Source organism: Melopsittacus undulatus, chromosome Z (assembly GCF_012275295.1).
Source record: "Melopsittacus undulatus isolate bMelUnd1 chromosome Z, bMelUnd1.mat.Z, whole genome shotgun sequence".
NCBI classification, from domain to species: Eukaryota; Metazoa; Chordata; class Aves; order Psittaciformes; family Psittaculidae; genus Melopsittacus; species Melopsittacus undulatus.
The window spans coordinates 71076226-71102434 of record NC_047557.1 but is presented as its reverse complement, the minus strand read 5'-3'; the positions used below and the strand labels follow the sequence as shown (position 1 = coordinate 71102434).

The window sequence follows — 26209 nt, the reverse complement described above, 5'->3', positions numbered from 1 at the left end:
ATCAACTGCTCTGTCCTATCCATCAGTTCTGTAGCCCCATCATAGAAGGCCACCAAATTGGTTAGGATTTCCCCTTAGTGAAGCCATGCTGGCTGTCACCAAGCACCTTGTTATTTCTCATGTGCCCTAGCATGCCTTTCAGGAGACTGTGCTCCCAGATTTTGCCAGGCACACAGATGAGACTGACTGGTCTGTAATTCCCTGGGTCATCCATTTTCCCCTTCTTGAAAATGGGGGTTACATTTCCCTTTTTCCAATCATCAGGAACTTCACCTGACTGCCATGATTTTTCAAATATGATGGCCGGTAGCTTTGCAACTTCATTTGCCAGCTCCTTCAGGACCCGCGGATGGATTTCATCAGGTCCCACAGACTTGTGTACATTCAAGTTCTTAAGATGCTCTTGAACCAGATCCTCTCCTACAGTGGGCCTCAGGTTCATTCTCACAGTCCCTGCATCTGCCTTCGAAGAGTTGGGTGGTGCAGTCAGAGCCTTTGCCAGTGAAGACCAAGGCAAAGAAGTCATTAAGAGCCACAGCCTTCTCCAAATCGAGGGTAGCAAGCTCTCCTGATAGCTTCTGGAGGGGGCCTATATTGTCCCTAGTCTGTCTTTTATTCGCTACATAACTATAGAATCTCTTCCTGTTATCTTTCACATCCCTAGCTAATTTAATTCTGAGTGGGCCTTAGCTTTCCTAACGTGGTCCCTAGCTTACCGGATAACATCCCTGTATTTATCCCATGCCACCTGTCCTTGCTTCCACATTTTTTCCTTCTAAGTTCCCTCAGCAGCTCCTTATCCGCCCAAGGAGGTCTCCTGGCACTCCTGCTGCACTTCCTTCTAGTCAGGAAGCAACACTCCTGAGCCTGTAGCAGGTGATCCTTGAATATCAATCAACAGTCTTGGGCCCAGCTGCCCTCTAGGGCTTTATCCCATGGAGCCTTGCTAAGCAGGTTCCTGAGGAGGCCTGAGTCTGCTCTCTTGAAGTCCAGGGCAGTGACCTTGCTGCACGCTCTTTTCACTGTCCCGAGGATCTCAAACTCGACCATGTCATGATCGCTGCATCCAAGGCTGCCCTGGAGTGTCACATTTCCAATGAGCCCTTTCATGTTGGTGAGCACAAGGTCAAGCACAGCACCTCTCCTTGTCAGTTCCTCTATTACTTGCAGAAGGAAGTTGTCTTCCACACAATCAAGGAACCTCCTGGATTGCTTGTGCTGGGCTGTACCGTCGGTCCAACAGATATCAGGGTGGTTGAAGTCCCCCATGAGGGCAAGGGCCTGCGAGCATGAGGCTCTTCCTATCTGTCTGTAGAGTTATTCATCCACAGGTTCCTCTTGATCAAGCGGCCTGTAACAGATCCCCACAGTAATGTATCCCATTGCTGTTCTCCCTTTAATCCTGATCTACAAACTCTCTGTTGACTGCTCTCCTGTCCCCAGAGAGAGTTCCATACTCTCCAGTCTATCACTAACATAAATAGCAACTCCCCCTCCCTGTCTGCTTGGCTTGTCTTTTCCTAAAGAGCCTATAACCCTCCATTCCAGCACTCCAATCTTGGGAGCCATCCCACCATGTTTCTGTGATGACAATGGTATCATATCCCCGTAGGAGTACCCACATCTCTAATTCCTCTTGTTTGTTCCCCATGCTACGGGTGTTTGTACAGATGCATCTGAGCTGAGGTCCAGATGAAGCCAGCTCATTGACTGGAGCAGCTGAAATATCTTTGCATCACTCTTGAGTGTTTGTTACAGGTGCTGGAAACTGACTGGAAGTTCCGGGACGGAATGTTGCTCCATTCCCCCCCCCCCCCCCCCCCCCCCCCCCCCCCCCCCCCCCCCCCCCCATGTGGTTTAAAGCTTTCTTTACCAGTCTGGCAAGCTTCCTACCAAAACTACTCTTCCCCTTCTTTGTCAAGACCAGCTCCACCAGCCTCCAGTAGTCATGGCCTCCCAAATTGAGTCCCATATTGTAAATACCCAAACCCCTAACTGTGGCACTATGTTCTACTATGGTTCTAACCATTTATTAACTTGGCCAATCCTCCTGGCCTTTTTAAGGTCCTCCCCTTTATCCTGGAGAACTGGTGAGAAGACAATCTGAGCTCCAGAGCTCCTAACCACCTCTCCCAGGGCTCTGTAGTCCTTCTTTATATTCTCCAGGCTACTACTGTCTATATCACTACCTCCCACATGCATCACTAGAAGTGGGTAATAGTCCGTGGGATTTACTAGTGCAGGCAGCCTCTCTGCGACATCTCTGATCTGAGCCCGTAGTAGGCAACACACCTCCCTTGTGACTGGGTCAGGCCGACAGACAGTGCCTCTGTGCCTTTCAAAGTAGAGTCCCTTACCACCATGACCCACTGCTTTTTCCTGGCAGTGCCAGTAGTGATCTTCTTTACCAGTGCATCAGGTTCACGTTGTGAGGTGTATCTTTTCGTGTTAGGCCCTTGCAGATCTGCAAAGCAGTTCTGGGTGGGGACAACAGGTTTAGGGGGAAGCCCCTTGCTGTTAATTGTCTTCTTCCTCCTTTTTTTTTTTTTGGTTTTTTTTTTGGTACTGTTTCCCATCTCCCCGGGTTAATGCCCTCCTTCTTCCCTCCATGAGATACAGGGGATACTTAAGGCCCCTGTGCTGTTTGGGCCTGGAGCAAGCAGTCCTGCTTCCCCTCAGCTTCCCTGATATCTTGCAGCTTACTGACAGCATCCCGTAGCTCAGCCACCTGCTGGAGGAGGACCTCCATCAGGGGGCAGCGAGCGCAGCCCTGCCCATTCTGCACCTTTCCCTCACAAGACCAGTGCAAGCACTCTCTCCACTCCGAGCTCTGCCCTGCAGCCTCCCCCTCTTACCGGCTCTGTCTGGGTGCCTACGCTGGCCACCACTGGAGCAACCGGAGCAGAGCTCCCAGACCCGGCTCTGGTCATAAGGCAAGTGCTCCCCATCCCTCCCGCCGGCCTGTACAAACCGCTGCGCCACACCCTCTCTGACTTTCCGTGCTCCCTCGGGCAGGGTTTTACCCAATCAGGGCTGGTGCCGCTCCTCCTGGCTCCGCCCCCTGTGAGTCCCTGCTCGCGCCAGCTGAGCTGCCGGCTCCTGGGTAAGTCCTGTCGAGGGCTTGAGGCTACCTGGGTGGCTCTCGCTGCTCCGAGGTGAGGCTTCGGGGCGCTGAGCTTCCCCCACGCAGGTGTTGAAGGCATCCGGTCTCGAGCTACTCACCTCAGCAATCCAACTTGGAGGTGCTGAGAGCAGCAGCTGTGGGCAGAGCGTGTAGCCCAGGGTGACAGTGATTCTGATGCTGTGACCTGTGCTTTTCTTGCTTCTCTTGGTTCTTCTGTTTTTCCTCATGCATTTCCTGATGCTCTCAAAATAATTCTGAGGCTGGTTTTAATTTCTCTTTATAAGTTAGATGAGGATAAATTATTTTTTGCCTGATCCCCCTGGAAATAATGTACTTGTCCTTTCTTTGCATAAACACATTTTATAGCCTGCTTTCTTACCTCCTTTTGTTTCTGATTTCCATGACAGCTATTGCGTTATGAATGGCCTACTAAGTACGATTCAAGTGCTTTCTTTATTGTTCAGTGAATAGGCTTTGCTTTTGGTTTGGGGTGACAGGGCTTATGGTATCTTTGAAATTCTTATTCTTTCTAACAGTTAGGAATGTGGAAGTTGTGTTGTGAACCTGTTGATCTTTGATCTCCAAAGACAAAGGCAGAGTGTAAATGGTAGTCCTTCATCCTGAATTTTTTCACTGTGTAAAACTTCGAGTAATTTCAAAATAAAGCTGTCTAAGAGGTAAAACTCTCCATACCTACGGAATTGACAATGATTTTGAAGGATTTTGTTTTATTGATTTTCCGCAATACAGATAGCCTGTCTTCAGATAATAAGTAGAACATACTTTCCCAGCAGGAAACCCAAGGAGAATCTTCATGTAACAAAGAGCACATATTTAACAGGTCAGCAAAATCCCTGAACATAAGTTTAAATAGTCAAGTATTCAACTTTGTTTCATAAATTCTGTTGCACTTATAAAGGTTCCTTTTAAGCACTGCTTAAGAATTAATTGTTAATTTTCTAATCATAGAAGGAAAGGATGCATGTTGTCCAATTTCAATATAATTGAAAGTATGTGAAGAGTAAAAAATCCATTTAGAAAGCATCCAATTTCACTGCTGTAATGCATACAAGAATTTTGTCAATGTATAAATACTGTGCTGCTTCTGATGGAGTGGACAGTGTTTTTCTCATCATTGTGAAATAACTTCCTTTAAAAATATGCACCATACTCATGCTCAGCAGATAAATTTTTACAGAAGGTTGTTCATAAAAAAAAACAAGAATAAGAGCAATCATATTTCTCCTCTTTCTCCTTTAATATCCATATTGAAAAAATGTTTTGGCAGCAGAAGATACACATTTGTTAAATCTAAATTAAACCAAGAGGCAGGTTGTATTTGCCAGCTTGCAATTCTCATTTTTAAGAAGTATCTTTTATATTATAGCAAATTCACTGTGAATTGCTGCCAAATAGGGGTTCCTTTACACCCCTGCTGCATGCTCACATGATTTCTTTTCTAGTAGGAGTATAGCAGCTATTCTGGCACATTGACCAGTTGATCTAATGGAAAATTAATACAGTGCTGGTGTATTAACACAGAGGGGAGGGCATCAGCTTCCTGAACCAATGCAGGCTGAAAAGGAGGGAAATAAAAGTCAGCCTACAGTTACAGTGAGTTTGGTATATGCTGAAAGTTTATCTTTTATGCTTTTGGAGGTACAGCAGTCCAATGAAGTCTAGTTTGAAGCAGCTGCTTCTACTCTAAAAGAAACTCATTAATTTTTGAATTATTTATAATCGTGCTTTAAATGTTTTCCTATAAAACTAGGAAAAAATGCTTCAAGGAAAGTAAACAGTTCTCCTTAAACAACGCAACAGAGACTTTTCTAAGATGATAAGTCTATTATTTAATTCAAAAGTTTGGTAACAACATCACACAGAAATCAGGACATGTTTTGATACTTATTTAAAAACAAAAACCAGAGCTCTAAATTCAGAGCTACATTTGTTTGACTACACATTACATTAAAAGTTATGTAGGCCCTGTTTTCTGTAATCATGGTTTAACTGGTGTTCAGGGCATTTTAGGCTGTAAAAGCAGCTTACCTGAGGAGAGTTCTCTTGGCTTTCCTGCCATTTCTGTACCCGTTGATAGCCCTGTATGGGCAGTGCAGTTGTAAAAGTCATCAAGAGACCTCAGTTTGGAACAGGAAAGTTTTTTTCATCTGCCATCACAATCTAAAGGGAAAATCCTTGGTATCATATATCTGTGGTGTCTTTTATCTTCTCCATATTGTAGACAGTGTTAAAATTTGCATGGTTATAACCTCTTATCCATTTCACTTGCTATCTATTTCCCTTAAATTGTTTCGCTGCTTTTACCTGATACTGAACTGGCCTTACATACTATTTTTAAAGGTTGAAAGAATTTATTGTCACAGGATGGTTGAGGCTGGAAGGAACCTCTGAAAGTCATCTGGTACCCTGCTGCCCATGACCATGTCCAGCTGGTCTTTCAGTATCTCAAAGGATGGGGGCAGTCTCTGGGCTGCCTGTGCTGATGCTCAGTCTCCCTTATAATGAAAACGTGTTTCTTGGTGCCAAGATGGAACTGCCTGTGATTCAGCTTGTGCCCACTGACTCTGGTCTTGTCATAGAACACAATCATAGGATTCTTTAGGTTAGAAAAGACCCTTAAAATCGTTGAGTCTTACCACTGACTTCATACTAAGAAGTCCATTGGTATACCATGTCCCTAACCACTGCATCTACACATCTTTTAAATACCTCCAATGATGGTGGCTCAGTCACTCCCTTGGCAAACGCTTGAGAGTCCTTTCTGTGAAGGAGTTTTTCCTTATATCAAGTTTAAGCCTCTGCTGGCTTGAGGCTATTTGTCTCATTCATTACTTGGGAGAAGAGACTGACACCCACCTTGCTAGAAACTTGTTTTAGGTAGTTGTAGATAGGTTTTTTCCTCCAGGGAAGAGCCTTCTCTTCTCCAAACTAAACACCTCCAGTTTCATCAGCTGTTCTTTATCAGACTTATGCTCTGGGCCCTTCTCTGGACCCACTGCAGCACCTCAATGCCTCTCCTGTAGTGAGGGGCACAGAACTGAACACAGGATTCGAGGTGAGTCCTTACCAGTGCCCAGTATAGGGTGATGGTCACTGCCCTGGCCCTGCTGGCCGCACTAGTGCTGATACAGGCCAGGATGCTGTTGGCCATTTTGCCTTCCTGGACAAAAGCCGGCTCATGTTCAGTGGCTGTCAGTCAACACCCCTAGGTTCTTCTTTACTGAGCAGCTTTCCAGTTGCTCTTCCTCAAGCCTGGAGCATTGCATGGGGTTGTTGTGTCACTTTACATTGTTGAACTTATTACAGTTGGCCTTGGACCTTCAATCCAGCTTTTTCAGGTGTCTGTGCAGAGCCTTCCTACCCTCCAGCAGATCAGCACTCTGCCCGACTTAAAGTCATCTACAGATTTACTGAGGGTGCACTAGATTGCCTTTTCCGGGTCATTGATAATGTTATTAAAAAACCTGTCACCTGGCTTCATCCTCTTTGCATCCTCCTGTCAGGTGTTTATATACATTAATGAGATTTCCAGGCTGAACATTTCCAGCTGCCTCACCCTTTCCTCTTACGAGAGATGCTTCAAGTCTCCTCATCATCTTGATGGCCCTTCCTTGGACTCTCCAGTACATCCATGTCTCTCATACTGGGGAGCACAGCCCTGGATGCAGCGCTTCAGGTGTGGCCTCACCAGTGCTGAGGAGAGGGAAAGAATCACCTCCCCTGACCTGCTGGCAGTAGTTTGGCTGAGGACACTCTTAGGGTATTTTGCAGCAAGGGCGCATCACTGTCTCATCTTCAGCCTGGTGTCCACCAGGACCCCCAGATCCATTTCTGCCAAACTGCTTTCCAGCTGGGCTGCTCCCAGCATGTTCTGGTGCCTGGGTTTGTTCTTCCCCTGATGCAGGTCTTTGCACTTCCCCTTGTTGAAGAGCCTGAGGCTCCTGTCAGTCCATTTATCCCTCCTGCTGAGGTCCCTCTGGATGGTGGTACAACTCTCTTGTGTATCAGTTGCTCCTACCAGCTTGGTGTCGTCAGAATTACACATCTTGTGTTTCTGATAATTTCACTAGCAGCTCCTAGATTCTCAACTGGTTTGTGAGTTGCTTTTTCTTGATGCTGTGGTTCAGAAGGTTGTCTAATATGACAGCTTCTTGCCCAAATGCTTTTTGCATGTTTGACTAACGTGTCATAAGTGGCTGTACTTAGAGCATTAATGAATCTTTAAGCTGATCCCACAAAGTATTGATTTTCCTGTGCTATTAGAAGCTAAGTGCTTCAACTAGTAGGCCTACCTACAGTTCATTTGTGGAACTGACTATTGTTTGCATACCCAGTTGTTGCTTAAGCTTCAAGTTTGTTTGTAGATTAAATGCTCTAGCATTCACTCTGTAGTCTAGCTGGAGACAGAACTCAAATAATCCTTCCTCAATTCCATAATTTTAGTGCATAAGAAACCAGAAAAGTGATTCAGCTACGAGAAATTACCTTACTTTCATATCAATTCACATAAGGTTTGACCATCTTTTTTTTTTTTTTTTGAAGGAAGTGGTGGTTGAAGGTGAGGTTTCTGCATCTTGCTTGTTCTCTAGGTACCACGTATAAAATGTTAGGTGACTAAACTGGAAACAAGTTATTGTAATGTGCTGTATGAACTTGTGGTTAACACAGCTTTCTTTTTCTGTAGTTGATTTGTGGAAATTGATCAGTTTGTATAACATCATGTTGGAATATCGGTGCTGTATCTGTGTACTGGTTTAAATTGTATTTTGAATTCCAATTTCTTGGCCACTTTTTTCTTTTTTTTTTTTCCTCGGCCTATTCAGTGAGACATCTTCATGCTAGTTCTTGTTTTTCTTTACTTCACTGTTTTATATAGTTATCTGGTACGTCTGTGTGGGATAAAATAACATGCTTACTTTGCCCAGTCTGATTTTCATTTCCCTTACCATTCACTCTATATCAGTAATTATGTCTTATATAATTAACTTAAGTAACTGTGTAATCTTATTATTGAATCTCTCATCCTCATTCCCTTGTTGTCTAGTATTCTCATGTGTTGCATCATATCTAAAATGACATTGAATACTCTTCATGATATTGCTGCTTGGTTTGTTTTTTCCTTTTTTCTCATTTCCTTTCAAATGTAAAATCTGGTTGTCCAGGGGTCTAATACTAAATATCAATTGCACTGCACTTTTATCTATTCATATCCATACAGCCAATGAAACTGTAATTAAAAAACAAGCTTGTGGATGAAATTCATCCATTTTTTAAATAGAATGTACAGATGTTATCTGTACATGTATTGATCTCACTACATATTTAATTTTTTTGCTCTTTTAGAGAATTCCAGAGTATTTGTTTCTCTCTTTTTTTTTTTTTTCTTGTGGCCAGCATTCTAAAAGCCATGAATTATCAGATATTTCTCTATAGCATTAAGACACATGTTTTGGTAATAAAACATGTCCTGCTTATTTCTGCTATTACTGCAGTGATAATTGAATGCTGCTGTAAAGATACCTTCATATTTCAAATAACCAGATTTCTCTGTCTCTTTCTTTTATTAATTCATGTACCAGGTAGATGTTTGTCTGACATTACCAATCTCAGACTTCCTGAAGCTTGCAAGAATGAGTGCTTGGTTTAATTTCTGATCCGTGGCAAATACCTTTGCAGATTCAAAAAAAAAGAAGTCAGAACATTGCAATTCTGTGTATATTAAGATCCAGTCTATTATTCCTGCATGTGTTCTTCAGTGTTCTTGTTTGTCAAGTGTATTTAGAGTATAGCCTAAGTTCTTACGTAATACAAATTTTAACAGTACTAGAACTTCCAACCAGGTGAATTACAAAGATGCTGAACAGTTAACTGTTGTGTAATTAGACCTAAATGACTAAGATTAATGAAGCCTTCTGTTTTCATAGATGCCTTAACTTTTTGTGAAGCATATCACACTTTTTTATATTTTTTTAAATATTTTTGTTTTCATCATGTTGCAGTCCATTATACATGTTGTAGCTTTCCATAGTTCACTGGTGAAGATGATGTAGGCTACAGAACTGACAACATGGAAAATTACATTAAAAAAAAAAAAGCATTACGCTGGTATCATAGCTTTCACGAATGATTCTGGACAGCTCTGGCATGGTTTTGGCAAGATGAAAGTAAGATGAAGTCTATTTTTAGTTGTTTATGACTGAATCTTTTTCTTATCCTTTAGTTAATAAAATATGCAAGCTTAATGACGATTAATGTAATCAGGTTTTAAAAACTAACAAATAGCTCGGTGCTGATCTAGTGTAGGTGCTAAGCATCAGGCAGTATGGCTTCTTAGTTTATGCAGAAGCCCTTTTTTTCATAAGTTTTTCTGCATGCATGCCCTAAAATAGAAGGAATTTTCAAAACACATGAATTTCAATTGTGTTTCCTGTCAGAAGCCTTCTTTTCTCTTTTGTCATTGTAGCAGTATTTTGACTATGTCTTCCAGGAGCTGGGATATAGTTGGGCTTGGGTGGTTTTTTCCTATTAATATTTATCTTAAAAGAATTACTGCATAATGCATTTTAATGACTTTGATTTTTATTATGACTTGAACCTTTACTTCTGCCAGAATTGGAAAGCTCAATAAAAATGCATTACTGTCTTCAGTAGCACAGTGTGATTTTCCAGCATACTTACAAAAACACTCAAAATTTTAAAATTAAAATACTGTGTAAACTGAAATGTGTAAGTAAGAACAGTTGAAGCTTAAGTGATGAGGAGAGTAATAGTTATGCTGATATAACCTTAATTTATGAAAGAATATGAAGCAGTCTGATCTAAGTAGTTCTTGCAGTATTTCCAAAAATAATTTGTAGAATTGATTTTCCAAAATGGATATGAAAAGTTACTGAAGTACATAAGAAACAGATGACATAATAGTATACTGCAGGTTTCATTAACAGTAAAATATTCTCCCAGCCCACAGTATGTGCAGAAACGTTTAGTGATAGTTGATAAAATTTAGAAACCTTGATTCTTGCCATGTCAGCTCTCGGTCTTTTTTTGCTGCTTGTAGAATACATTATGCTAGTGTTCATATGTGTGAAATACTGCACTCTTTGCTTTTTACATGTTGAGGGGGGTAAGGGGTTTATATTTTTTCTGATCATGTAAAATGTGTTTGAGAGTGCATTTTGTATATCAGTATGAAACGTGTCATTTTCTGACCCTATATGGATGAGGAGGAATCAACAGACTTGGTGCAGTCTTTGCTAGGTTGGACTAAATAAAGCTTGTGAAACAGCTTCCTTTAATGAATTTAAAATGCCTCAGCAGGGATTTGGTGAGAACTAATGCTATAATGCATTACTCATCCTTTATCTACTTCTATTTTTACAGGTTCTGAAGGATGATTGATGCTGATTTCTTGTGAGGATGGAATTCCAACCCCCACAGTCTCTGTGATGCCAGTTGCAGCACTGTGGATTGATAAGTAACATGCAGATTTAATTGCACAACCTGGGGAGAAAGCAGTAGGAGTGCTACTTCGTTTCAGCTGCCTAAGTGGACAGAAGTACGGTGTCATCTATCTGCAAGGGAAGATTCTTCAACAGAATTTCACAGCTAATAATAGAGACAACATAGCATCATCCACCTTCCTGATTTACTGTGTATCACCTTCCGAGACAGATGGTCTGTCAGAAGCTGGAGGATGCCTGCAGAGCACATAATAACGAAGGAGTGAATTGATACTGCTGCTGCAGCCTAATTGTCAGGATCACAGCCGACAGAACTGTGCTGCCCTTTTTCTGCTCTCTTAATCAGGCCAAAAGCAGCAGGGTGGTCATGGCTGGCCTCTTTAACAACCTGCTAGTACTGTTTTTTGTTTTTCAAAATATCTGTTTGGGTTTCAGAAGCTCACTTTCTGTCTTCAAGAGGTGGGTTATACAGGAAGACCTTATGTGTTGAATGCATGCAGTCACTTACCATATTATAGATATATGAAAAAGCATGTCCTAGATAAAAACATGTATGGTCGTTATTTGTTTTTGCTCAGTTGCTCTGAGTTTATTTTCTGCAGTTTTGAAATGGCACTGTTGTCATATTGAAGGCAGAAAGTCTTGTTTTATTCATAGGTTGCTTTATAAAATATGAATTTAGAATGATAAAAGAACAATTAATGAAAATTTTTAAGTAACACCGCAGGTATATTTTAGACTATACCAGGTGTAAATATATTTCAGCTGCTTAAGTTAGCTTGCAGTATAAAATGATATTTTAATGAGAAAGCATCATCTAGGTTAAAAATGGGCAATCCTGGGAAGCTGGGGTGGTGGGGAATTTGTATGCAGAATTGCATAGGTAAACTTGAATATAGTTTGGACAAGAGAAGCTGTAGTCTCTTAGCACTCCAGAAAAGTGTTCTACTCTTTTTGAGGCATATTGGACATTGTAGTTATCATGTCACTTCTGTATCCTTATATATATATATGTACATGAATATACATATTTCAAATTCATATCAATGTTGCATCGTGTTTCAGATGTCTTACCATTTAGTTCCGTACTGTGACCTATTTTTTTTTACAATTTATTTATACATTGCATTCAGTACAGACTTTGATATTCACGTAAAGTTGTAAAACTTACTGTTTTACTTCACTGGTTGTAATAGAAGTTGCTATATATGTTGTGGTGTTGGAATTAAAAATTTCCCCTTTACATGTAATTTAATCTGTATTGCATTACACATCAGGCACATAGTCGTAAAAAAAAACCAAAACCCACACTTGTGAATAATTAGCAGTACTTGAAATTTTCTAGTGAATTAATTCTCTATCTGTACATCCAGGTACCACAGACAACTTCTTAGATGAGATGACAGGCTACATTTTAGCTAATGTTTTCCGAACTAGTCTGTGTGATTGCTCAGGGGAACTGTCTCAGTAAATGCTTGGTAACTTAAGCTTGTGAAGGAGTGAAATTTCCAGATCACTCCTGGAGCTCCTCAGCATTGTCAGACTTCCCTACTAGTTCTCAAGACCCTGCCTGCTTTTTAGAAAGACACAACAAAATTCAATATTGTAAAAAGTCTTTCCTCCTTCATTTTAAGGTACAAAGATACCACCAGATCTTTTTCCAGTGAATGCCTTGGAAGTCATCAGCCAGTTATGTCACTTGGTCTGTCAGATTTTGCACTGGACATTCGCATGCCTGGTGTGACACCTAAGCAGGTGAGAAAAATGCAGTTTTTCTTTTTTTTACTTACTTTTTTTTATATATAACCTTGGAAAATAAAGTCTTGCCTACAGTATAATTAACATAAAATGAGTAAAACCCCACCAACAAGGTAACATTTATAGACATATTATAGGTATGTCCAGAGAAAAATAAGAAACAGAAAAGTAATCTCAAATGAGAGAAAAATCTTTGCATGTGATTAATTGTATTTCTGAAATTTTGGTTTCATAAATTGAAATGCTGAAGTTTATTAAAACTGGGAATATGAGTTTTATTAAAGTGAAATATTTCCAGCTGTGCTAGTAAGTCATACATTTATTTGGAGTTACAGTTTACACCAAATCTCAAATGAGGCCTTAGTGAAATGAGTTCAGTTAAAATTAACACTGCTGCGACTTTGGCCAGCGCAGAAGACAACCAGAAAGTATTTCACAAGGGTAATGCTTTTGACCCAGTATTTTAAGCCCCTGAAATACTCCAGAAAATCTACTATAAACAAGTCATAATAGTATATTCTCTCATGTTAGAAGTTGCTTAATTTCTGCTGAGCTGAGTGAAAATGAAGAGAATAGTTAATATTTTTAACATTAGAATTTTTAAGGCTCACCTAAAAGTCTGAGATTCTCCTGTCATCTTCACATATAGCTTCATTAAGCAAGATAAACAATTATTAATAAAGGGTTTTTTTTTTGCAAGGAGTTACATATATCACTAAGAGACCCTGTGTCTCTTTTAGAGGGTGGCAGATGCTTGTAAAGAGCGGGATGTTGTGCTGCAGTAGATGGTGATTCATTGTTGCAGATAATACTTTTAAAAATACTGAAGGGAAAATGAGGTTTTCTGTTCTTGGGGAGCAGCCCTCTGGAACTTCTCATTTAGAGTAAGCAGTGTCATTCCAGTGAGCGTAAAGCACAAATATTGTTTCTACTAGATTTTATTTGTCTGCAGCAAAATATTAAAGTTATAATTTAGAAAGAGTGAGAAGTACTCTCAGTTCATCTATGTGCATATTTGTAATTGCTTAATTGATTTTACCTGAGGAGGCATTATTTGAAGAGCTAGGAAACATGTATGAAGGAGTCAGTCATTTCAGATTCCTTGGTGGTATGCACACCTGACAGTCACATTTTTTACTGAGAATTATAGCAAGCTAACAGAAAGATGTGTAACAGAACTAACCAGGTCTTTGTTTACAATTTATGACCAGTGTAATCTGCAGTAGATGTACAGTTGGCAGGTTTATCTAATGTAAGAATTTTTCTGAGGGCTCTGAAGCCATTGGTTGCTTAGTCAAAAAATGTCTCCAAGCTAGAAAATGAAAAGGGAACTTCTGAAATAGTACTGCTGCTGAGTTGAGTTCTTCCATAGCATCACTGTAGGCAATTGTATTTAATTTACATTTCCAAGGTCCTCAATGTTTTAGCTTCCCGAGTAATTTGTGTGGAAAACAGATACTGAAAATCAATCTCTTTGAATATTAAGAAGTCTAACCATCTGCATGTATTCCATCAAACTGAGATGAATTTTTGGTAATACCAGTAAGGTTGTACCTAGATTATGAGCATTCACATTGCTGCTTGGGAATAATTACAATAGGAATAATTTAATTCTTTAAAAATAGGGGCTTAAACTGTAAAATATATGCCTGGTTCAAAGAGGAAACATGTACATGTTTTCAAGCAGGAGGAGGAGGGAAAAGAAGCACCAAATATTTAGCATGTGGGGAGGGGGCAGTGTTTGTAAACCACTGCAAATTAATTCAGTGCTCAGGCTTATAAATATATAATTTTTACGTATTAGTTTGCTCAGTAGTCCCTCATTCATCTTTAGAAAGCATAGTGAATTTTGATCCTTTATTTCCATTTCTTTCATTCTAAATATTCCAAATTTAAAGGTAATATCTGTTCTTTGGTCTTTTAATAGTCCGATACCTACCTCTGCATGTCAGTTCCCCTGCCAATGGATGATGAAGCTTATGTAGGTGAGTTTTGTTTGACTGAAAAAACCTAAGCAAGCCATTTTGAAGAACCTCAGCATTTTCTGTTACTTTTTTCATTGAATTACATTGACTTAATCTTTGGCTGTCACGAGTTTCCAGAATGCTTTCATCATAGCTAATGCACAAACAAGCTAGAGACACCTACTTAGAGTCAAGATAACACACTGTTTCTGGAGAGATTCATGAGTAACAGTAGTTAAGAAACTGCATGCAGATGCCTTTGGCAATCAGTACCAAACAGTCCCATTTGTAAAATATTGGCTTTCTGTCTCTAGACGGATAATTAATTCTGCTCCAGTGAGCAGACCGTTTATTTACCTGCTGGTACAGGCTGTAAATCCTTTGCACTTATAGTCAGTGTTGGCTGCAGTAAGATTTTACTTATCTGAGGGAAAAAACAAAACCAGCCAAATCCTTTCCCCTCCATTGGCTTTTTTAAATGTCATGGCACACAAATAGAAGGAAACACTATTGTAATAGCATGCAAAAGCTCTGATCATATAGATCAGCAAACAACACCATCTGTTTGGAAAGTTAAAGTACCTCAAAGGTACATCTGTTTTGTCTTGCTCATGAGCATACAGTTAGTTGTTCAGGTAGAGAGAAGGCTTTTTGGTTCAACTGAACATAGCTTCACTATCAGAACATGCTAGAAACTGAAATAAAACAATGAGGAGTTAAAATGTCTGTATCTTTCCTCCTTTACTCTCTTGTTACATTTTAGAATAGCTGCACTTACAATAAATATGGTGGGAATCCTATGTAGTTTTTGTTGTGGTGTGTTATGAGACTATTGTCCCCTATGTATTTCCTTTTGGAAATCCTTCAGAAACAGAATATTGTGCTTAGTTTTTCGTGTACTATAGTACCTAAAAAAATTGAGTAAATTTTCTTCAGTGCTTCCTCTGTATCTGTTTTGTAAAGAAGTCAGAATCTGACCTGCCATCTTGGCTGTGAGTTTGATACCAGAAAGGAACACAGCATTAAAAGAGAGTGAGTGTTCATTGTCTAATAAACTATAGATGCTCTGCAGTGCGTGCAATAGACTGTTCTGCTTTCATGTGACTCATAGAAAGATACACTGCTAACCTGCCAGGTAACCACTTTTTATTTAGCACTTCACTGAGTTGCAAACTTGCATAGTACTATTTTTTATTAGATTCCTGCACATTTAGTTCTGTCATTTGGTGCTTACATGTGTTAAAGCCACATAAATTTTCAGTGGTGTGTGTGTTTAGAAGGATCTACTAAAGAATTTGCCTAAAAGTGGTATTTATGCAGTCTCAATGTGAATCATGCAAGGCAGCCTATTTTTTCTCTGAAGACCGCAAAACTTTTAGGGTTGAAGTGTTTACATGTTCTGCACCAGATTTTTATAGGATTTGGTAACCTTCCCAGTGATCACTGTGCTTGAGTACATGTCATTAGAAAGCATAATAAAATTTAATCACTTGATGAGCAAATTAAAAAAATAATAAAATCAAAACCTGTTCTGTGAACATCAAGTTTGCCCATGATAGCATTGTTTACAATCCAGGGTTAATTTTAGCAACATGCCTTTTGCTCCTATGAAATTAAATGGCTGTGAGATTAATGCTTAAATTATCTCGATGAGTGAGGTTAATATATAACTTTTCAAGAAAATGTAATTTCAGTTACACTTTAAAAATGTATTGTGATTTTGGTCTTCCACCTTATGCTTGATTAATGTTTATGAATGAGTAGCCAAACTAGAAGCTAGATTGAGTCTTTAATGGTGCAGGTGTTGATAAAAAACATTTTTTTCACTATGGTGAGCTGTAGTGGTAGATAAAGGGTGCTCTGAAATTCCAGACACTTACAAGAATTGAGTCTGACAGCGAACCATTCAGCCAAGAAATACCAACTTTATAACACCCAGTTTGTCATTTTCACATGTTCATTCACATGGGTGACTAGTAAATAAATGTTGGCTTTTTCTTACTGACTCATAGTGAGTCCCTATCTATCAGATTGTGCTGTATGAATGAGATAGAGCCTATTAAGTTCAGCAACACAAATTGAAATAATTAGATGATTCATTACTTTTTGTCCATACGTGACTCTGAGACTATGGGTTTGTTACTCTAATATGGCATATATTAACTTCCCTATTACCAAGTAATGATGATTTCACTGTTTTGAAGGCCTCTAATGTTTCCTTAATCTGCCAAACTGTGGATGCTGATATGTTGATAAATTTCTTCAAAGTTCATTCCTTTACAGGAATGAAAGAATATTAACTATATCATTGTATTGTTATTTATGAAGGTGAACTTAGAATAACTTCTTTTTAATACATTGCTTTTGAATTGCTCAAAACCCCGGTGCCATTAAAAGTTCCTGAGCTTACCCAAAATTGAGCCTTTACCAAAATTACCAAAATTGAGTCTGTGGAAGGTCCAGGGGAGTTTATAAAAACCAAATATATGAGAAGCAGTCAGTCATCTCTATTTCCACACTTTCCCCTACTCCCTATTATTAACTATTACAGTTAATAACTATTACAGTTAATATTAAACTGACGCCACGTTCTCTTCATTCATGTTTCTCCTGGAGTTTATAATTTAAACTAGTACTTGATCAGGAAAGTAAATCAAATTTTATTTAGATTGGTATCAATACCAAAACTGTTACTCTTTTAGCTTGGAAGACAAGCTGTTGAATGGGAATATAAGGACAGCTTGTAAGTGAAAAGCAGAAGGTAAATGAATGAGTGGGCACATACATGCCTATTTCTAGTATTAAAGAGAAAAAAATGCACAAAATGCTCTTGTGTATGTAACTTCTGGTGGAAATAAGGATAGATTATTTATTACCATTTCGTTTTTCAGTTGACTTTAAGCCTCATGCCAGCATGGACACTGTCCATCACATGTTGCTCTTTGGATGTAATGAACCCTCTTCTACTGAAAATCACTGGTAAGAGTTACAGTTTGCCTTTGTTATTTTATTTAGGTTTTCCTGTGTTATTTGCTTCTACATAAACCTTTTCTTGTGTCACAATTTTTTGATAAATCAGAAAAATTTAGAATGAAGAACTGTATAACATTCTGGGTTTTCCACACTTAAAGGTGTTATTTTTATTTTTAACTAAGTACTTTGTAAAGTTGAGAAAAAGATGTGTTTTCTGATTCCTCATGATTAACTGACTCTCTCCAAGGAGGAGACAGGAGCTGTAGAAGGCAGGGTACAATTGGGTACCAATAAATCCAGGTTTCTTCCACAGCTGGCTGCTTTTAGTGTATAAAGAAGTGTTCTATCAGGTGTCTGGAAGGAAGCTGGGTAAAGAGTAAGCTGAAGAACATGTTCTCTCTCAAGTGGTTTGGTGGTAGACTTGCCTTTCAAAATGAGGGCAGAGGGAGCCTCTCAATGCCTCTAAAATAAGTGTAGGGAACTAGAGTGAAGAGTACGAAAGAAGGTGGAAATGAATTGAATGTCCAGTAATTTTGCAAGTTTTCTCCAGGTTTTCAATAAAAAACAGATTTTGCTGACCCTGCAAAGCTTGTGATTTACTCTGCTCTGTGGAACAATTTGAATTTGTATTTTCTGGTCAGGTTACATAATCACAATTTAACTTTTAAGTATTTACAAAAAGGTAAGTAGTGCTGCAGGTTAGAGCTAATAGGTGTAGTATAATGTATTTTCCACAGAAATCAAAATGAAACAAAACAAAAATATTAATTTAGCATTTCAAATATCCTCTGAATGTTTATGGAGATGATTTGAGTAATATTTTAACCATATAACAAACATAAATCATTAGTTTTATCTCCTTTCTATCTACTAACCAACAATTTTAATAAAGAAAATGTTGCAATCTTGTCCTGTCAGAAAATGAGACACTTAAAAAGTTCAGACAGAAATAAAATTGTGAAAGCACAGAATTTCTGTTCATTTCCCAGCAGACAATTTTTCTGTGTTCTTTTTATTGTATCATAAATGTCACAATGTACTTTTTGAATAGTTTAATATGAAAAATACAGCAACATAAAATGGTTCACATTGTGAACTTTTAAAACCAGTTTACATCTTGAGTGTCGTAATTAAAACTGATTTTACTTGTAGATTCTCGGGTTTATATGTCTGGAAGTAGTTTTGTTGGAGCCTTGAAATAATCCATATGTGATAGAAAAGTATTGTTATAGGTTGATCAGACTGTATAATCTCTCTTCTTCAAGAGGAACTATGGTCCAGCAGAAGAGCACCAGTGGCAGCTAATGTTGCATTTGGTTTTGATTGCTGTACTTAACATCTACCTGTCAAATGATGAAGCATGTAATTAGTTGTAGTGGCTTGATGTTGGTTGGATGTCAGGTGCCCACCAAGCTGCTCTATCGCTCCCCTCCTCAGGTGGGGAGGGGGCAGAAAATAAGATGGAAAAAAAAATTGTGGGTCATGATAAAAGCACGTTAATAAAGCAAAAGCAAAGGTTATGCATGAAAGCAAATTAAAACAAAAGATTTATTCTCTACTTCCCATCAGCTGGCAATCTCCAGCCACTTTCCTGGAAGTAGGGCGCCAGTATGCGTAGTGATTGCTTCACAAGACAAATGTCGTAACAACAAATGACCCGTTATCCCCTTTCTCTTAGCTTTATATGCTGAGCAGACATTGTGATATGAAATATCCCTTTGGTAACTTTGGTCAGCTGTCCTGGCTATGTTCTCTCCCAGGATCTTGCCCACCCTCAGCCTGCTGTTAAGGGGGAATGTTGGACAGACAGTCTTGATGTTGTGCAGACACTGCTCTGCAGTAGCCAAAGCACTGGTGTGTTAATCGACACCTTGCTAGCTACCAAAACACATCAAAACACATCACTATGAAGGCTGCTATGGGGAAGAATTAACTCCAGCTCAGCCAGATCAAATACAATAGTGTTGCATTTAAATATATTTCCAGTTTATCAGATGCAGGTTTTAATTAAATCTTGCTGTTTTTTTGTGTGTAGTTCCTGAACTGCAGTATTTGCTTTACATTCTCAAAATAAAAGCTTTTCATGCCATGTCTCATAATCTCACATCCTTGTTGCTGCAGCAGTTTGGAGCATTTCATCCTTCTCTGCCCGTAGCTGTCTGCAAGGCTAGAAAGATGATCGTGTCTGTTCTACATAAAGGAAGCTTTAGACATCTGCATTTGTGCCTGACATACTTACATAAGCTCATATAAATGATCCTTTGTTATGTATCCATATGTGTATATAATTAACGTAGTATATATGTGTGTAGACATATGTGTGTGTTTACATCTATATGTGTGTATCTGTAAATGTCTATGTTGTAAACATGTTCATTTAAATGTTCAGATATGTAGAAACTGTGGCATATACTTAGCTTGGAGAAGAGGAGACTGAGGGGTGACCTCATCAATGTTTACAAATATGTAAAGGGTGGGTGTCAGGATGATGGAGCTAGGTTTTTTTCAGTGATGTCCAGTTGTAGGACAAGGGGCAGTGGGTGTAAACTGGAGCATAGGAGGTTCCATGTTAACATCAGGAAGAACTTTACTGTGAGAGTGACGGAGCACCGGAACAGGTTGCCCAGGGGGCTTGTGGAGTTTCCTACGTTGGAGATATTCAAGGCCCGCCTGGACAAGTTCCTGTGTGATGTACTCTAGGTTACCCTGCTCTTGCAGGGGGGTTGGACTAGATGATCTTTCAAGGTCCCTTCCAACTCTTGAGATTCTGTGATTCTGTGATTTGTAAGTCACTGCCAAGAGTACATACAATTTAAAAGCAAGTCTTTTCCTACTGGTTTACATATGCTAGAATCTTTCAGCCACTAGCACTAGTTTTGTTCTGATGACTGTGTGTTAACGGTAAGACATGTTCAGGGTTTTTTTTTTTTTATTGTTGTTATCTGTTATTTTTGTTACCTGCAGAGTAATAAGTGATGACTTCCCTTGCTCTTCCATCTCCTAGGGACAGAATGACTGTTTGAGAACTGAGATTTGAGGACACCACTGTAAATCTTGTTTAGCAAGGTTCATTCCCCTACAGTTTACATGATGAACATTTTTACATAGCCAGCTTTTATTCAAATAAGGTATACTATAATGGAGTTTTTGCCTTATCGTAGTTTCTTCATTGTAATTCTGGGCAACATTACTCAGATGTTTCGTAATCAGTTGTAAGAACATTGAAATGTACTAGCTCAAGAACTATTTTTCATACCATCATGGGCTAGGTGTATTATGGAAAAATAGTTCTTTAGGAGCAGTTAGAATGCAAGGGCAAAATTGATTTCCCTGAGGCGTGAACTTTCATTCAGGCCAGTTTTGAACGTGGAAAAATGGGAGGGGGAAGATACAGCCTCCAGATAACTCTTCTAGGGATTTACTGCCCTGTGCCCTTAGCACTGCTGAGGCAGAATCTACGATGCTACGCTGGCTTGGTGGCTTTTCTGGTGACTTGATGCTGCTCATGCAAATACCCCTGGCCATCTGAAAGGCTGTCTGACGGTGTCTAATGGGGAACACAGATGTTTCTCCCTTCTTGAAATGCTCAGGCCTTTCCACAGAAATAAAGTAGGATTCTAGGGCTCATTTGCTCAGGTTGCTCTCAGTGCACTAAGAAAAAACATACAGCCGCTTCTGTTTCTTGATCATAATAGCCCTAAGAACACTTCATCCACTACAACAAGTTTTGCCTGAGCTGATAAACTGTGCTGAAGTCAAAGTAGCATGCCTGAGCTGATTCATTGGAAGTTTGGATTCTCTATAGGTAGTCAAGAATACACTTGAATGATTTAAAAGAAAATATTGAATTGTTCAGAACTTCTGAGTCTTTTGGCAAGACAGGTCTTGCACTGCGTCAAACCTAACACTGAAATGAGCTCTCTTGAAAGAGATGATTCATAGATACAGCCTTTATTTTGGGATTAGGCAAGGCAGCTTGAAACAGTTACCTAATCTAAATAAATGTTTAAATACAGTTTGTAGGTAATCACCTGCTGCTGGCAGGAGAGCATGTTTTTGAAAGCGTTTGGTATCAGTAGTTCAGTAAAGGCTGCAAAAGATGTCAAGACTGGTTCAGTGAAGTACTTGTATTTCACTGCCTAGAGGACAGTGTAAAAATTACGAGTATAGTTTCTTACCATTGTCACTGCTCCAGAATGCTCTGCACTGTTAAGCTCAAGAACTAAAAATGATGATTTTTCTCACTCAGTCCTCTCAATTATCTCTTTTTACAGCTCTTGTTTAGAATCAAGAAGTTGAGTATAATAGACAAAGAAGCAAACAGAAAATTACTTGTTGTCCTAAGCAATGCAGGTATCCTAAAAGGATAACCAAATACTGGTCTTGCTCACATAGTGAATTATTTTGCTTTTTAATTGCTCAAAACCCCGGTGCCATTAAAAGTTCCTGAGCTTACCCAAAATTGAGCCTTTACCAAAATTACCAAAATTGAGTCTGTGGAAGGTCCAGGGGAGTTTATAAAAACCAAATATATGAGAAGCAGTCAGTCATCTCTATTTCCACACTTTCCCCTACTCCCTTGACTGTCACATTTTGGTCACAGTCAAAACTAATTGTTAGTGCAATACTATGTACTATACAGCTATAATCAATTTTTGAGGTATTCCGTGCTACTCATTCCACTCACAATCTCTTTATTTTTTTCCATGTAAAGAAGCAATGAATTTCAGTGATTGCTTGTTTTTTGTTTGTACATGTATACTTTTTACTACTTTGCTGCTTTTAATTCTGTTCATCAGTTATCTTAACTAGTTATCTTAACTCTTCTTTGTAGTCTCCTCTAGGTTTGCTTTTTCTGAAAATTTGATGTTTCAAAACCAGCATTGATGGCTACATATGAGGTTGACCATTTTTAAAACATAATGAAAGAATAATGTATTTATCTTTCTTCACTGAAGTATTTCCCTTCCATCAGTCAGCATTTCAGAAGGAAACAGCCTATGCACTATTTTTACCTAGCTTATGTGGTCCTAAAAAATACTATGGTATAAATGAAGGCGAGCTGGCCCAGAATGTACTGGTAAAACTGTGGCTGTGCTTGTGGTTTCTGCTGTTGTTCCTCCTAACCAGTCTCTTCAGTACATTTCCAAACCAAGTAACTCAATAGCTGGTTAGATCCCTTTGGGGTTTTTTAGATTGTAGCAATTGAAAGCTGTGCAATTTTTACCTGAAGCTGCACGAATCATTACTGGTGAGACATTTCACTTAATCTTTAAATGAGTTTTGCTTGTCCACTGGGATGTGTTTGAAGGGGAAGATGACCAAGCTGCTAGCTGTGAAGGTCTAGATGTGTCATGAGCAACATTAATGAAAAAAAGTGGCACATTCCGTTTTATCTTGGTGGTCTGATGATTATGGCAATGCTTTCTGTTCGAGGGAAACACAGCAGCTATGTTGCAGTAAGGCTCCCTGGAATCCCAGATATGCATACTGTGCCACAGAGGTGGTTTTTCATATGTGCTAGAAGAACTGATTATTCCTGGGATAGCACCTGGAAAGCATCATCATCATTTGTTCTCGAAGGTGGCAGAAATGACTCATGCATTCTCAACAGAAATGTTACTAAGCCTGCATCCAGTAATAGTCCTGATCTTTTTTTATGCTCCTTCTCACACTGTAGAGACTATTTTGCCCAGGATTTAAAGTGACTGAAACTGCTCTTTATGTATAAAAGCGTTTTTTCCAGGTCTTTCCCAGGTTTGCCAGGTTTTACCAGCAGTAATAAACAGAGAAGGGGCTGTACCATTTTGGTTTGCATTTAAGTCTCTGCATGGATATCAGCCTGCTTGATCAGTTGGTGTAGTCTGACTAGTTTGAGGTTGAGGCTTTCTAGGTGTCATACTAGGTGTGCTGCACCTGCAGAATTACTTTCACACTGTGCTCAGTGGTACAGTGCTCTACCAGTGAAGAAGGTACAAATAGACTCTAAATAGCCCTTTCTCTAATACAGGATTGAGAAGTGCTTCTGTGTGGGTGTTTGGAAAGCTTCTCAGGGATCCTTGTTTGTTTATATCATCCTGTAACCTACACCTACATGTGGCAGTCTTGGCTGTGGTCCCAGTACGTTATGCTGTCTGTACAACTGTTTCTGACTGGCCTTTTGCAAATCTGGTAGTGTCTGTGCTTCAGGTTTATCAGTTTTTGCAGGTTCAAGGTGTCTAGAACTCAAGAGTCTGTGGGAGTTTTTCACGTTCCACCTTTATGGTTGCCTGCAAGGTGTTGCAGAGGCTAGGAACAGCTCTGGAGCTCTCAGTTACTGTAAATATTTGTGACCTGTTTGTTTGTTTGTGTGTGTATGTGTGATTTTTCTGTTTATGGAATGCAAGAAGTTGTGCAATGGAATAAAACTAACTTAAAGCAGTGAACTTGGTGTAAGTACAGGGAAGAAGAGCATGAGTGCCTCCTACCAGCTGGTCCATATATAGCTGCTTTTTTTTTTGTCAGTAATTTTTCAATGAATTTTAAATATCAATTTTGACTTAAAACTTTGGTGTCTTGTGTGTTTCTTTCTGCTTTGTGCACAAGTCCAGTCCCTCTGTATAAAAGTAGCAGCCATTGTCATTTTTTGCCACTTGAGCTAATAGTGCTAGATATTTTCGTGCAGTTCATTTTCACAAAAGATTCCATTATTTGTTTCCATCACTCACTGCTAGTTTGATAGGGACTACCAGAAATCTCTATAGTTTTGGCCATGTTTTCCTAACACTATCATAAGGGGGGGGGGGGGGCACACACCAAAAGAAGAAGGATCTAATGATACCTGAGAAAGCAGCCTGCATTAAAAGGGCTTAATCATCATGCATCCAAAAATATCTCCATAGATCTTAAAAGTAGTGGTTTTGCATGTAATTCACCTGTCCTTTCTGATTTAAGAATTAAAAGATCATGTACCCTTTTGTTTTCTTCCCTCATGTTTTTAGGGACTGTGATGAAGGAACATGCAAAGACAAATCTAATATTTTGTATGCTTGGGCAAGAAATGCTCCACCCACCAGGCTACCGGAAGGTACTGTGCCTTTAGCGTGAAGTTCTTGTGTGCCAGGGGCAAGGGAGAGAAGAGTATGTGGAAATAAGCACCTGGCATATACAGGAACCTTGTATAAAATGTTTATGTCTAGTCAAAACTGTATAAACATCAACCTCATATACTATAAATACACTAGCTAAAATACTTGGGTTTGTTTTTTTTTTTCATCCTGTTTGCTATAATATTATGGGTTTCAGTAGGGGGCAAGAAAGGCTAAGGTAGGGATAATGGTCATAATATAATGCTTTATTTTTATATAGCATTAATCTTGCATTTTGTACTGTATGTTATTGGAAGGATATTTATGTTTCAGTAGCACACAAACGGCATTAAAATATTTTTGTGTGTTTTGGGAAAGTGCAAACAAGTTCAATCTAAATACTGATTTTTTTCTGTGTCTTAAGTATGCTTGACATCTTTATGTGCTTTTCATTTCTTCATGCTTTGATGTGCTTGAGCAACAGGTTTACATACTGATTTTGTTGTATGATAGATAGCTTTGCTGGATTCTGTCAGAGTTTTTTAAGCTACTTGTAATGGTATGCCTAGAAGATAGAAGTTGTTCTTTCTAATAAATGCTAAGAGTCCTAGAAATACCCATCATCTACGCAGCCTTGGTCTGAAAAGACTGAATTATACATATTTTTTTATTTGATCTTTTTTACTGCCTCTTTTCATAACCAGGAGCAGTGCACCTCATGAAGAGGTTTATTTTTAGTAATCAGTTTATACACTTACCAGCACAAGTGTTATTTGATTTGGTGATCAGAATGTCAAGTAAAAAATAATTTTGCTTGGAGGACTCTATGAAAGCTTTGCTATTAAACACCAACTAGTAATAATTTTCTTGTCTCTAAACTGTCCATAAATGCAAGGTTTGTGGAGAGGGTTCGTAATGATTCTACATTTATGTGCAGGGAGTCTGTAGGCCGATTTATAAGTAGGCTTTGCTGTGGGCAGTGGGATCTAGTAACCAAATAAGAAGAAATTTCTTTCTCCACTTCTTTTGAAGGGCGTTCATTGTAGAATCAGTTAATAGAAATTCTGGTGGTGCTATTTCACAATTTCGTTATTTCAAGTTAATTCTTAATTCTGTTTTCTTCTGTTCCCGTGCTTACTTCTGTCAACAAGTAACATAGCTTCATCATTTCCTCCAGTTTTTTTCTGCATACAATCCTGATTTACATAATTAATGTAAAAGAAGACTTTACTGCAGCTCTTTATATGTTTTCATTCTCAGTGTGTTCTTAATGTCTGTTAATCAATTTGTGCCATTCAGAGGTTGCATGAGAAATGAGTTCTACCAAATCCTACAAAGATGGCAGAATTTGATAATTTAATTAAAAAAAAAAACCCAAACCAAATGTATGGTGTGTTTTTATCTATATATATCTCAAAACTGTTTTCACATTCTTAGATTGTGAGAACCCTTTGCTGATATCTGCTCATTAATACCTAAGTTACGGTCTTAGCTTTAGTCTACTTGGGAACATGTGTTGTGGTGGTTGTTCTCTCAGTTTTCAGGATAATGTTTTCTTCACTGTTGTCTCAGTGAAATTTTTTACCCCTTCACTCAAAGCCATTACAATGATTTGTATTTTTAGATATGGTCAGCAGTGGTGAACCATCTTACACTGTATTGCTTCTGAAAACAATGCATTTTCCTTCTCTTAGGTGTTGGATTCAGAGTTGGAGGAGAAACAGGTGGCAGATTTTTTGTTCTCCAGGTGCACTACGGGGATATTAGTGCATTTAGAGGTATGTATTTTGGAAATTTGTTCTATCAGTTAAAGCATTGAAAATATTTACATTACCTGTAGAA

At 38.9% G+C, this 26209-nt stretch overlaps 1 protein-coding gene across 8 annotated transcripts in view; it reads left to right on the top strand.

Annotated features, from left to right (window-relative positions):
- PAM (peptidylglycine alpha-amidating monooxygenase) overlaps window positions 1–26209 on the top strand; it is a 137028-nt gene that overhangs the window by 56800 nt on the left and 54019 nt on the right. For all 8 annotated transcript variants that reach the window (XM_034072771.1, XM_034072772.1, XM_034072775.1 and 5 more), the window contains 6 exons: window positions 10526–11064; window positions 12240–12360; window positions 14291–14348; window positions 17219–17306; window positions 24281–24366; window positions 26062–26145. In XM_034072771.1, coding sequence (XP_033928662.1) covers window positions 10973–11064; window positions 12240–12360; window positions 14291–14348; window positions 17219–17306; window positions 24281–24366; window positions 26062–26145 — 529 coding nt within the window. In that variant the 5' untranslated portion in view covers window positions 10526–10972. The remainder of the gene's footprint in view (window positions 1–10525; window positions 11065–12239; window positions 12361–14290; window positions 14349–17218; window positions 17307–24280; window positions 24367–26061; window positions 26146–26209) is intronic.